Source organism: Ananas comosus, linkage group 3 (genome assembly GCF_001540865.1).
Source record: "Ananas comosus cultivar F153 linkage group 3, ASM154086v1, whole genome shotgun sequence".
Lineage (NCBI taxonomy): Eukaryota > Viridiplantae > Streptophyta > Magnoliopsida > Poales > Bromeliaceae > Ananas > Ananas comosus.
In genome coordinates, this window is record NC_033623.1 from 1,531,806 (window position 1) to 1,545,820 (window position 14,015).

General features: G+C 34.4%; 1 protein-coding gene across 1 annotated transcript; it reads left to right on the forward strand.

Moving 5' to 3' along the window:
• LOC109707413 (cytochrome P450 90B1-like) lies at nucleotides 1,626-11,337 on the forward strand. The gene is made up of 8 exons (XM_020228652.1): nucleotides 1,626-1,849; nucleotides 2,207-2,453; nucleotides 3,548-3,700; nucleotides 7,510-7,749; nucleotides 7,857-7,949; nucleotides 8,056-8,134; nucleotides 8,762-8,865; nucleotides 10,990-11,337. The coding sequence occupies exons 1-8, from the start codon at nucleotides 1,626-1,628 to the stop codon at nucleotides 11,215-11,217; spliced, it is 1,368 nt and encodes a 455-aa protein (XP_020084241.1). The 3' UTR covers nucleotides 11,218-11,337.

Sequence of the window (14,015 nt, forward strand, 5' to 3'; positions counted from 1 at the left end):
ATATAATTATTTAATAGATTAAGAAATTATAACTCTATTTTAATAGCTATATACAATAGAAATGATCTGGTACTTCATTTTATAAAAAATAAGTAAATTTTAAATTAAATCTAGCAAATATAAAATGTCAAATTTAAAATTTAAATAATTAAAAATAACAATTTAAATTTTATATTTTAAATTTTAAATCAAATCTAAAATTACAAATATAAAATGTCAAATTTAAATTTAAATAATTAAAAATAATTAAAAATTTAAAAATATAAATTTTAAAATTACAAATTATAAATTTTTAAAATTTAAAATTTATATTTATATTTAAAAATTAGGGATAATTTCATCAATACCCTTCTAAGAGATAGGAATTTCATAAATGCCCCTATAAATTACAAAATATCAGCAATACCCCTCTATAAAACAAAAATATTCACAAATACCCTTAAGATTAACATTCCGTTAAAAAGTCATCTAATATTCTGTAAATACCCATTTTACCCTTATTAATTACTAATTTAACTAAGTGTAATAATTTAAGATTAATTACATGATCAAGATCAATTCTTAACCTTTCAATCACATAATAATTCAACATTCTTTTTAAAATTTTACAATTAAATATCTATAGTCTATTAAGTGTAATAATTAAATCTTGTTATAATTTTTCGCTTGTAAATTATATATAGTTGTAATGCAATTGTCTATTGTAATATTCAATATTAATTTCGAGATTTAAATTTTTTGAATTTTATTTAAATAACTCACATAAGTCATACAAAAAATATTTTGATATAAAATTTTTTTGATATTAGTATTTTTCATATGACCCAATCAAGCAACAGTTTTTTAATTGCACATTTATTGTCAACAAAAAAATAACTTTGTATGAAGACCCGCTCACCCATTAGTCCACTTTGGCATGGCCCTATCTTTGAATAATATATATATATATATATAATTAATTAATTGAGCTCCTATATTTTTAAAAGTATCAAGTTATTAGTGGTTGTAGATTTGTGTCCATTGGATTAAGAGATGTGCGGTTAGATGATGTTTCCATATATTTTATCTACCAATAATTAGTACTAAAAATATTATTTTTAAAATTTAAAGGGTATTTATGAAATTATATCTTTATTAGTTGCTGTCAAAAGAACACCCCAACCGAGGATAAATTAGTCATTTTATAACCTAATCTTAACGTCCGTTATAAAAAAAGGTATTTGTGATAATTTTCTACATTTGAAGAGATATATATGATATTTTCAATTTTATAGAAGTATTTACGATATTTAGATATTTCAGAGGGTAGCGGTGAAATTGCCCCTAAAAATTAAATCCCCTATGACTAGATAACCCATGGGGTGGGGTTTGCTAAAGCAAGAGGGGCGAGTAGCCTCAGCCCATTTCTGTACTTTCCTGAACTCCACTCACACTCAGAGACTCAGAGAGAGAGAGAGAGAGAGAGAGAGAGAGGGAAAACCCATTTCTTAACTTTCCTGAACTCCACTCACACTCAGAGAGAGAGAGAGAGAGAGAGAGAGAGGGAAAACCCATTTCTTAACTTTCCTGAACTCCACTCACACTCAGAGAGAGAGAGAGAGAGAGAGAGAGAGGGAAAATTGAAGATGATGATACCATTTTCAACAGTGTTGGTGATCATCTTCACCATCATAGTCTCTCCCACCATAGCCATTGTTGTGGCTCAGAGCTTGAAGAGCTACAGGAAGAAGAGGAACCCCAAGTTCCCACGTGGACCCATGGGGTGGCCCCTCGTTGGCTCCACCTTCTCCTTCTTCAAGCCCCATCACTCCTCCTCCATTGGTCACTTCATGGAGCAGAACCTCTCAAGGTGACGGATGATGAACATCTAGCTATGATCTCTATATATATCTCCCCTCAAAGAAAAGTTAATTTTTTTTTAAAAAAAGAACAATAAAAAATACAAAAAAAATACGGCGATCAAACCACGGTATTTAAACACGATGATTGAATCACCATATTCAACTTAAAAATACCATGTAGACGCTCGCGTGACAAACGAAGCATTATTTATGTAAATATAAATTTGTTAGAGCCATTTGTTGATTATTGTAAGATTTAAACTAGCTCGTTATTTAGATGTCCAAAGAGCATTGCCCAGTCATAATTATGTTGTGTTAACTGCAAAAGGTACGGGAAGGTATTCAGCATGAACTTCTCCGGGGAGATGGTGGTGGTATCGGCGGCTGTTCAGGAACAGTCTGCCGGCGCACTTCCCGAAGCTGGTCGGGAACTCCTCGCTGGTGCTGCTGATGGGCGATGCCTACCGGCACAAGAAGGCCATCCTCCTCGCCTTCTTCAACAAGTTCCGCCTGCAGGCCGGCTTCTTGCATGACATCGAGCGCCTCGCTGGAGGCCTCTTGGCCTCCTGGAGCGAGGGAGGGGTCACCTACATGACAGAGAACGCAAACAAGGTGACGGATTTTTTTTCTTTTTCTTTTCTTTCAGCTTATTTGCAACTTATATGCGATTTTGCTGATGCTCTTTTTGGATGGATTAAAAGGGAAAAAAAAAAAAGGAAAATAAGCTTTCTTAGTATGAGGATGAAAGTTGAAGGGTTAAACATTAATATTCTGTAGGATAAATTTAATGCACTAAAAAAAAAAAAATAGTAGTGGTATTTGGTTGTGTGGTAAATGAAAGCGAAAAGAGAGAAAGGAACGGAAGAGAAAGTAAAGAGAGAAAATGAGGAGAGAGAAAGTATCGTAGGAGAAAAAGTAGGAATAAGGTTGAGATAGAAGGGTTTTTTTTTTTTGAGAGAGAGATATAGATAACATGCGATCCGTTTCGTTTATTTTATTTGAAAATAAATTTAGTTAGAAATACGAATTAACTAGGATTCAAATTTGAAATCTCAAGTACTAATTATCAAGTTCTTCGCTAGGGACAGCCGGTGTTGAGAGAAAAAGTTACTGCTGAGAAAAAAAAAAAAGAAATTAAATAAGGAGAGAAGAGGATGAGAGAGAATAGGAGGAGAATGATGGGAGAAGAGAGAAAAGGACAAAAGGCAAAAAAGTGAAAGGAGAAAATAAAAAAAAGAAAGAAAGAAAAGAGAGAGAGAGAGAGAGAGAGAGATAAAAGAAGGATAAAATGAGCATTTTGAGAGAAATATTTGTTTCTTTCTCTTTTCCTCCTTTCTTATTTCATATGTCATGTTTGACTCCATATTGTTTTGTGCTTTTTACAGTAAAAAGTCAAGAGCTTTTAAAGTAATGAAAAGTAGAAATATACTCGTGAAATTCGAAGTATGGAGCTTTAACTTCGAACTTGAAATTTTGTTGCGGGTGCTTCTCCATGTACTTCTTTTTATGTAGCATGTTATCCTACAGCAGAGCCAAACAAAAATTTAATCTTGATTTTAATGAGAGAACAATTTTCTTTCTAATTTTTTCTTGCATTCTTTCTTCATCCAAGCCTAGCATATAGTTAAACCAAATGAGAAAAAAAAAAAAAAAAAAAAAAAACTAACTAACAAATCGTGATGATCAAATGTTGTGTGGATGCACAGTTTGCGTTCTACGTGATAGTTAAAAAAGCTTTGGGATTAACCCCAGAGGACCCCGAAACGGAGCAGCTAAGGAAGGAGTTCATGGCACTCTACAAGGGACTATATGCACTTCCCATTAATCTTCCTGGATATACACATTGGAAGGCTTTGAAGGTAAGTGCATGAAATGATGTGATCCTTTTTAATTCTTTGAAAATAAAAATAAAATAATCAAATCGATCCCACAGGTAGTTTATCACATTTGCAGTTTTCGTGTTTCAAAAATATAGCACTTTGCTTTCATAAGGTTCTTGTTTTAGCTTTTGTAACGTTAATGTTGGCATTTGGCCAGAACCAAATAGGATACGCTCATGGTCGGGTTCAACCCATAGTTATCATATTATCTAATTAGGATAGAATTGCATTTATCTTGCTTTTATTTTTGGAAACTAAGAAAAAAGGCTTTCTAATATACTAAAATAATTGAAAACAGACTGATTAGGCCTAACATTTTAACATTCAGTGTTAGGATATTATAAATTATCATAAATTTGTTGTTGATTCTATATAGAAAATACGTCGAAACATCAAGAGAAATTTAATTATATGCCTCCTTGAGAGAAAGAAAACAATATATATTCCTCATCAACTCATTGAGTCTAGATCTTAAACGGTAAAACCCTAGCTCATTCATAGATAGATATATAAATATATCTACCATATATGGGTTTGGAAATTTATGGTTCTTTATCGACGATTCAAGGATAAGTGAATCGACTTCTATATATGATCCCTTGTGTCTAATGTTTGCATCAGACATTGTTAGGTGGATTTCGAGCCTTAATATGATATGATTTTTAATAAGATTGCACCGATAGAATACAAGTTATCGATCACTGTTAGGATCGAGCTTCCTTTGCGTGATGATGGGTGTGAATACTGGATTTCTCCAGGATAAATATAATTATATGATATTCGCACATCTCGCAACCCTCGTATAAATTGTTGATAAAATCAATAAGGTTGGTCAAAATTTGTTTTGTATTTTTTTATAAGTCTTAATTTTTGAAAACTATAATATTAGCTGGGGCTTTCTTGTTTTTAATTTTTGAATAATATAATCCTAGTTGATTCACATTTCCAGCTAAGTTTATTTCTAAATAAAATAAACGAAACGGATAGCGTGCTATCTATCTCTCAAAAAGAAAAAAAAAAAAAGAAGACTGCTTTCCTATAACTATTTGACTCTCGCCAAGCTACCATTGCCCCCAGCTGCTGAACGCATCCTCCTGCTGCGTGCTGACCGCTGCCGTGTGCAGCTTTCTTCACTGCAGAGACTGTTCACTTCGGATGGTCCTCTGCCTTGATCCCAGACCGGCCGGACGAATAGCCATGATTTGATGGGCCAATCTGACTTGGGTCTGACCCAAATCCGAGGCCCCATACCACTTATGGAAGCCTGGCTTGCTCGGCGTAGGAGAACCCAACCAGCTGGCTGGCTTGCTCGCTCGTCCTTTTGCGATGCCTCTATGCAGGCTGTCTTAGTTATAATTTGGAGCTCCCAAAATATATAGGTTGAGTCTGTGATTGCACTGTATTTTTTTTTTTAGGGGCAATTGTTTATACATTCCTGAAAAGTTTCCTATTTTCTGATTTACCACTCGTAGAAGGTTAATATTGAAAATACCTTTTTTACGTTTCAATTTATTTCAAATATATTCCTAGAGTTAAATTCTGTTAATGAACTGTTAAAATAGCTGTTATCTCTATGAAATTATTATTTTGCCCTTTCAAATATACCGTTCTATCATCATCGATTTTTCTTATTTGTCCTTAAGTTAGGAGTAAAAAAATATTTTGATTTTTGGCCTTTTCAAATATACCCTTCTATCATCACCAATATTTGCTATTAAGTCAAGGGCAAAAAAGGCATTTTATTTTTTTTTTTAACTCTAATAGATATTTAATTCACATTTAACCCAAGTTAACTTAACAGGTGGTCACTGTAGAGATATTTTGGAATAACAGAGGAACATATGAGGAGTGTATTGGAAAGAAAAAAAAAAAATAGGGACAAATAAGATATTTCTGAAGTTTAAAGAGGTATATAGGCAATTATCCCTTTTTTTTTTATATAGAATCATTGATAGCACAGTATTGAGAAAGTAATTGTGATGATATTGTTCCCATCATATACAAGTGGAAGATATTGGTCTTCAATCAAACCAAATCGAGTGCGCCTATAGTCGGGCTCGACCCAATTTTTATCATGTAGTCTAATTGGACTAAAATTGTATTTTAGAAAACTGAGAAAAGAGACTTTCTAGCCATATCAGTATAGGGTGTAAACGAGCCGAATACGATGCGAGCTGGGGGTCAGCTCGTGTTCGGCTCGTTTAATAAACGAGTCGAACACGAGCTGGCTCGTTAAAAAATTCAGCTCGTATTCGGCTCGTTTATTAAACGACCGAACACGAGCTGGCTCACAAGCTGGCCAATGAACAATAAGTTAAAAAGATTATATTGAACATATATAAGAATAAATTTATAAAGTCTTATCCATTAGACTTTGATCTAGTAGTTGAAATTTTACATATAAATGAGTGTTTTTATAATTGAGCTCACCTTTTATATTTTATTTTGCTAAAAATTAAATAATAAAAATATATATTATTATATAAATATAAATAATAATTATATAAATATAAAATATATGTATTCGAGCTGTTATCGAGCCGAACATAAGCGAGCGGACCCCAGCTCGTGTTCGGCTCGTTTAATAAACGAGCCGAAAAATTGGCTCGTGTTCGCCTCGTTTACTAAACGAGCGATTCGATCTCAAGCTCATTTCAAGCCCAACATGAGCTGGCTCGTGAACAGCGAGCTGAATTGCCACCCCTATATCAGTATAATAAATAATAAACCAATTATTAGGCCTAATCTTCTAATCGTATCCTTTAAAAGGTGTTTAAAACTCCTATACATATACAGTCAATTCTCTTGTGAATATGGATAAAAAAAAATATACATATAAAATATTCTGAAAAATTAAGAGAAATTCATGAAAAATTTCGTTTGCTTTTTTGGAAGAGAAAACCACGTCCCCCATCTATACCTTTTATAGCTATACATTATTTTTCATAGAATTTGCCACATGGCAGTTCTCGTTCACCCTTGCCTTCTTCCCCTTTTTTATTTCCTATCTATACCTTTTATAGCTATACATTATTTTTATAGAATTTGCCACATGACAGTTTCTACTTCACCCTTACCCACTCCCCATCTCCGTCCGATGCTTCATCTTCCTACTCGCTGACTTTTTAATTAATCTAAACAAATCGTTGTTATAAGAAAAAAAGAGTAAAATAAGACATATTCATACTTTTCTTTTTGTATATTATTTGTATTTATTGATGTCTCGCGGCAAGTCAACAAATTTTAAAATTTTTATTTTATCAATCTTCTATTTTTTATAGTATTTGCACGCCGCAATGTACGAATAACTTCACTAGTTAGCTCATTAAGTCTAAAGGGTCTTGAACAGTAGAATATAGACTTAATTCGTTCATAACTAGTCTAGGGTTAAAACGGTAGAGTACCTTCATCGACTATTGAAGGACGCATGAATCATCTTCTATGATCCAGAATCGATCATGTGACAAGAAAAGTTAACACGATTAGCTTCTAGTAACAAAAAGGTATGATTCAATCTTCTGCTGCGTCCTACAGTTAAAAACAAGAACGGTGTTACTTTTGTATATATAATGAAGCACTTTGCTAGCTTCTCAAAATCACGACCTTACAAGAAACTATATGAAAGGCCATACAAAAGCAAAGCGCCTTTTTTGGAGGGTAAAAGCACAAGATTGTCACAAATATACTGCATCATAGGGGTTCATTTTGAATAATTTTATGCTAATAATGAACTTTGTAACTCATCTAGCTAGCTATGTACGTTCTCTATATGTTATGTGCCAACATAGGCTAGGGCTAAGGTTGTGAAAACTATCAAAAAGAAGTTGGATGAGAGGAAGGCAAAAGGAAGTGGTGGTGAGGAAGATGATCTTCTTGGGCATGTTATCAAGGAGAGTACTTACACTCCGGAGAACATTTGTGACACCATACTAGGCTTCATTTTCGGCGGCGTGGCCACATCCTCAACTGCATTGTGCTTAGCCGTTTATTTCCTTCAAAATTGTCCTAAAGCTCGCGAACAAATGAGGGTACGTATGCTCAAAAACTTCACATCGATCCATAAGTATTATTTTTAGCGAAGTCTCCAAAAAAGGAAAACATTAAGTAGTGTATCTATGTGTAAATATGTTTACAGGAAGAGCATTTGGAATGTATGAAATCAAAGGAGGAGAATGGCAAGGGAAAATTGACATGGGATGACTACAAGAACATGGAGTTCACACAAAACGTACGTTCAGATAATTGCATATAATAAAAAAAACAAGAAAAGCTATTAAAAAACCTGCTAGTTTTGAATTAATCTTGTTCCTTTTTTTTATTCTTTTATGGTAAAGGTGATCAGTGAGACACTAAGGGTTGGAAATGTTGCTCCGTATGTCTGGAAGAAGGCTACGAAGGATATTGAGTTCAAAGGTTGGAACTTCGCTTGCAATTTTATTTATTGTATGAGTTTTAATTTGCAAGTCTGGCTACTACACTCTTATAAATATGATCGCCTTCGTACTCATAAGTTGTTCGTGATGATAGAGTTTCCAAATTGACGATCCATATCCTTAAATATGATTTTAAGTATTTGAAACTTTTAGAAATTAAATTTTATAATTTTTTGATATCATTTACCTCTTATGATCAAAAGATTTCAAAATTGATAATTTTTAACGCTCAGTATGGGATACTTGCTAGTTTAATAGTGTAAAAGACTCGAAATTAATTGAATTTTTTATAAAAAATTTTTATTCACTATTTAGTTAAGAATCAATAACTCTAATTTTAAATTGAAGGATTAAATTATTTATTTTTAGGATGTTGTTCAATTTTGACCTTTCATTTTCTTACGAAATTTATTTTTTAGAAGTTTCGAATACTCTAAATCATATTTAACGGTATGGATCGTCGATTTGAAAACTCAATCATTGAAAACAACTTATAATTATAAAGAGCTTTATACTTATAATATTACAGTAGCCCTACATGGATTTTTGCTTGCATTATAGATAAATTGATTTGTATACATACATGGGTTTGTTTTTACGAGTGCAGGATATTTTATTCCTGAGGGAACCACTGTGATAACCTATCTTGCTGCTGTACATTTGGACTCCTCTGCGTTTGAGAACCCAGAGCAGTTCAATCCATGGAGATTGGTGAGTTCCATTGCATCTTATTTCTACATCATGATAATTTTTCGTTAATTTTTCGTAAAAGCATAAACATTCGAAAGTTTCTTTATTTTGCTACTGAACATTTCTTGGTTTTTTTTTTGAGAGATAGATAGCATACTGTCAATAGCACCAAACTGTTGGTGCTATTAGGTTTTTAGCACTTTGATGAAAAAATATAGGGTTAGAATGTTTTGGGTCCTCTAAGATTGAGTAAGTTGTTGGTTGAATAGTATAACCTAACGGATAAAAATAATAAAAAGATTAAATCTAGCGGTGAAAAATTCGATAGCATCAAGTGCTTGGTGCTATCGATATATATATATATATATAGAGCTAGGCATATTATCGGTAGCACGGAGACCTCCGTGCTATCAAGTTGTTTTCAATGATGCAGCTTCCAAATCGATGATCGGCTCCGTTAGACTTGATCTATACTATTGAAAGTATGTGGAAATTAAATTTCATAATTTTTCGGCATCATTTACCTATCAAACGAGTAGTCTAAAAATGAACGGCTGAAAATAAAAATTTTATAAAAAATGATGATAAAAACTTGAATTTAAGATCAGAGGTACTGATCTTACTCTAAATAATGAAAAGAATTTTCTATAAAAATTTTATCAGATTTAGATTGCTTTATACTATTAAATTCACAAACGCATCACATCTACCATTAAAATTGTCAATTTTGAGACATTTTGATCACTAGTCAAATGATGTCGAAAAATTATAAAATTTAGTTCCCAAATATTTTTATTAGTGCAAATCAAGTCTAACGAAGCCGATCGTCGATTTGAAAGTCGCATCATTGAAAACAACTTGATAGCACGGAGGCCTCCGTACTACCGATAGTATACCAGCCTGGCTATATATATATATATATATATATATATATATATATATATATATATATATATATATATATATATATATATATATATATATATATANTTTTATATATAGTATAGATAGATATAGATATAGATATAGATATAGATATAGATATAGATATATGTCCCATCATTATTATAAAAAAATATTTTTTATTGTACTTCTGTTTGAAAAGAAGAAATGTGATTAGTTTGTTATTAATGATGTGGTGTAAGTGTGACCGTGTAGAATTCCTCCCTGGGAGAGCCACAAGGCTGCACATCCCAACTCCCAAAGCATTCGATGTTGGGAGGTCTTGGGAGTTGGGTACGACCCAACTCCGAGTGGCCGGGCCTTGTCGGCTCGGTAGACACGGGCTGTGTAGTGCCGGGCCGGGCCTTCCCTCAGGCCTGGCAAGGCACAGGCCAGTTTCATGCCGGGCCACCGGGCCACGAGGGCGAGGCTGAACACGATCCGGTTCATCTGGCCGGGCCGGCCTGGCACAAGTGCTATAGTACTCATGCCGTGCCTCGACCCGGCCTACCCTAGTGCCGGGCTAGGCGGGCCGCAGGCCGTCTTTAGACCCCTCCCTACACCCAGCCATCTAATGAATGAGATTATTTCACTAATCACATTATTTGACAAATAATGAATCTCACCTATTAGATTGATGTGGTATATGATATGCATTTCTTAGAGTGTATGGATAGTATTGCTCTTATTAAATTTAATAAAATCTTTAAGTTAGCTAAGTATAGAAACCGAAATGAAAAATTAAAAGTTTAAGAAGGATTTAATCAAGAGGAAAATAGTAAGGTCTATTTCTGGAAGTCCTATAATTTGAGGGGATCTTTATGCCTTTTTTTTATTACTATCCTGGGAGCGGTGAATATTTAAAAGTGAATTGAGCTAGAATACTCTCAAAAGAAACAATCCTTTGGTGCTTTTGAGTTTCTAACCCTTGGATCTACTCCTTGATTACTAATAGCCCTTGGATCAAACACTATTCCACCTACCACCACCTACTACTATCATCTTAATCCTACATCTCTCCATCCGATGGCTAAAAACTCAAAAGTACCACCTTCTTGGTGCTTTTGAGAGTATTCTAGCTCAACTCTATATATATATATATATATATATATATATATATATATATATATATATATATATTCTATTTAGTGCAACTCGATCATGAATGGTTCTTCTTAATACATGTTTTTGATCTTCCTAGAGAATACAAAGGATGTGAAGAAGGCAAACAACCTTCTCCCCTTCGGCGGCGGCGTCCGACAATGCATGGGCTCTGAGCTCGCGAGGGTCGAGCTCTCGATATTCCTTCACAACCTCATCCTCAACTATGACTGGGAATCCGTCGAGCCCGACCACCCCGTCTCCATTCCGCTGGTATCCTTCCCCAAGGACTTGCCGATTCGCGTTCGAGCAGTTGATCATAGCCTTTAGATGAACGTACGATATGTGATGCTAGCTAGCTATCTATCTGATGGTTGTTGATCTAACTATTTCAGTTTTCTCCCGCATGTCATGCTCTACTTAATAAAATGAACTTCGTTCTTACTAAAAGTTATTTCCAAAACTATGTGTGGGTGTGAAATAAATGTCACAAAAGCTTTTTTCTATATCTCCCATAATATCATTTTTTATATTATTAATATTCTGACAAATTATTACATTAGGAATTGAAGGTCTTGGATTCATTCATAGAGTCAACTAAAAATAGTATATGAGATTTACTAGAAGAAATTTTTTTAAAAAATGATATAACATATATACTATACAAAATAATATTGAAAACTGAATGGATCGTCTTTCATAAGCTACCGATTCAGATGCAAAATAATAAAAAAAATCGAACAATAAAAAATAAGTGTTGAATGAAGAGATCGAGATTAATTTGTATGGTTCGGTACGTGCCCAAGTCCACAAAAGGAATTAGAGAGATGTATCCATCATATAGAAAAAAAAAAAAAAAATACAAGCTTATATTTTATGTATTCTGTAAACCAAAAAGTAAGAACCTTATGCTGACACGGTGACACCTATCTTTCTTAATTTCCAACCAAGTACCGAACACTACAAGAAATTAAATTAACATTAATTAAGGATACTTTTTCTTATATTTAATGATGCTAATTAAAAGCATTCAAATATACTCTAGTATTACTATCACATTTGAAAGCTTAGATTAAAACTTCAGCAAGTAAAAGTCGTCGTGTGTATATATATTGACGCTTATGCTAAGTGTCAATGAAATATGTTCTGATTTTTAAGCGTCATGATTTTTTAAAATCGTGACATTTTAAAATATTGAATAATTAAAAATTAAAAAAATTATCATTTAATAAATTGATTCGATACAATATAAAATTCATATGACGATACCTTTTGAAGCGTCGGTATTTGCTATATTGTAAGGGATCCTTGGGGACGCTTTCTCCAAGCGTCGTCTAAAAAAATTCTTATATTGAGATCGTGTAGTGAAAAGAAACTCTATGAAAAAAAATTGTAATAAAAAAGAAAAGGCCAATTTGCATAAAGAATTCATTAGTTTTGAGCTTTTGCAAAAATAAGGCCATCTTTTTGGATTTTGCAGATTCGAATCGAATTTTCAGAAAACTGACCAAAATATCTTTATTCTCTTTTCTCTCTCTCTCTCTCTTTTTCTCTCGTTCTTTTTTTTTTCTTTCTCTCCGAATAGGTCGACGGAAGAGGCAGCCCACCTTGCCTTTGTTCCGCGCACCCTCGCTCGTGCCCCACACCCTCCCTCCGCCTTCCTCGCCTTCGACCCTACCGAGGCCGCGTCGCAACCCTCTATTTTTTTTTATTTTTCACTCCGACCCTCCACCCCTCCCCGGCTCTTTACAATAGTAAAGAGGACAGCGTCACATTCTCTTCCTCTCATTTTTTTTATCGTTCATTTTTTTTTTTCTCTTCAACTCTCCTCCGCCGACTCCGTTATCAAACTTTTAATATTTGCTAGAATCACTCCAATCCCTCGAGTAACTTTCACCGAGGGCTTGTGTGTGACGCTAGCTGTGCATATGCTGGTTGTTGATCCGGATGTTTCAGTTTTCTCCTGCCTGTCATGCTCTCAGCTCAATAAATTAAAAGAACTTGGTTCTTACTATGAGCTACTTCCAAAAGCGTTAATTGGGTGTGAAGTAAATCTCGCTACAAGCCTTTTCTAGATCTCCCAAAATATTGTTTTTCATATTATTAATGATTACATCTTATAGAAATCAATGATAATTTCTTGTTATTTTAGAAATCAATGATAATGCCATGCTATGAGAATTTTTTGTATTATCTTATAGTCTATTATATAACTAGGGCAGTGAACGAGCCGAACATGAATGGTTCTTCTGGGGACCCACCTCATCACATGGAGATTTCAATTCGAAAGGGTCCGGCTCACCAAGGAGGATTTCACGAACAAAGTGCCGCTCTAGTGGAACGAGATCACTACTAAGAGATCGGCTATCCTCACTCTAACTGCTAAGCTCAGACATTGCAGAGCCAGGATAAAGGAATGGTGTAAGACGAACTTTCATAGCATAACTATCACAAAAAGGGTTCTACAGGATGAAATCCAAAGCATTGATCTGCTAGAAGAACGGACAAACCTACCTCAGGAAATCATAGATAAACGGGCTGACCTTAAATCGCAACTCATGCTCATTCTTAAGGAAGAAGAAATTCTTTGAAAAACTAGAGCTAAACAGCTTTGGCTTAAGGAGGGAGACAGTAACACAAAATTTTTTCACGCGGTTGCCAACGGCCGTAAGCGCAGCAACATGATAGAATTTATTGAAGACGAATCTGGACGCCAAATCTACAACGAAGTTCAAAAGAGGTCCTATTTCCTCCATTCTTTCAAACGACTCTACGGCCGGAAGGAGGAGGGCCCGCCATCTTTCGGGGACTGGAGTGGCCTCTACCATGGACACACCCTGTCTGACCCTGACTCCCTTACTAGTCCGTTCACCCTCGAGGAAGTCAAGAACGCTACTTTCCAACTCGGCAGTGACAAGGCCCCTGGTCCTGACGATTTTCCTCTCGTCTTCTTTCAACACTTCTGGGAGACAGTTAAGGAAGACATCTTCAAAATTTTCGCTGAGCTCCAGGATAACACCCTCTCCACGTCCCCATCCGACTACTCATATGTGTGTCTTATCCCGAAAAAGGAAGGGGCGCGCAAAATACATGACTTTCGACCGATAAGCCTTATCAACAGAATCCAA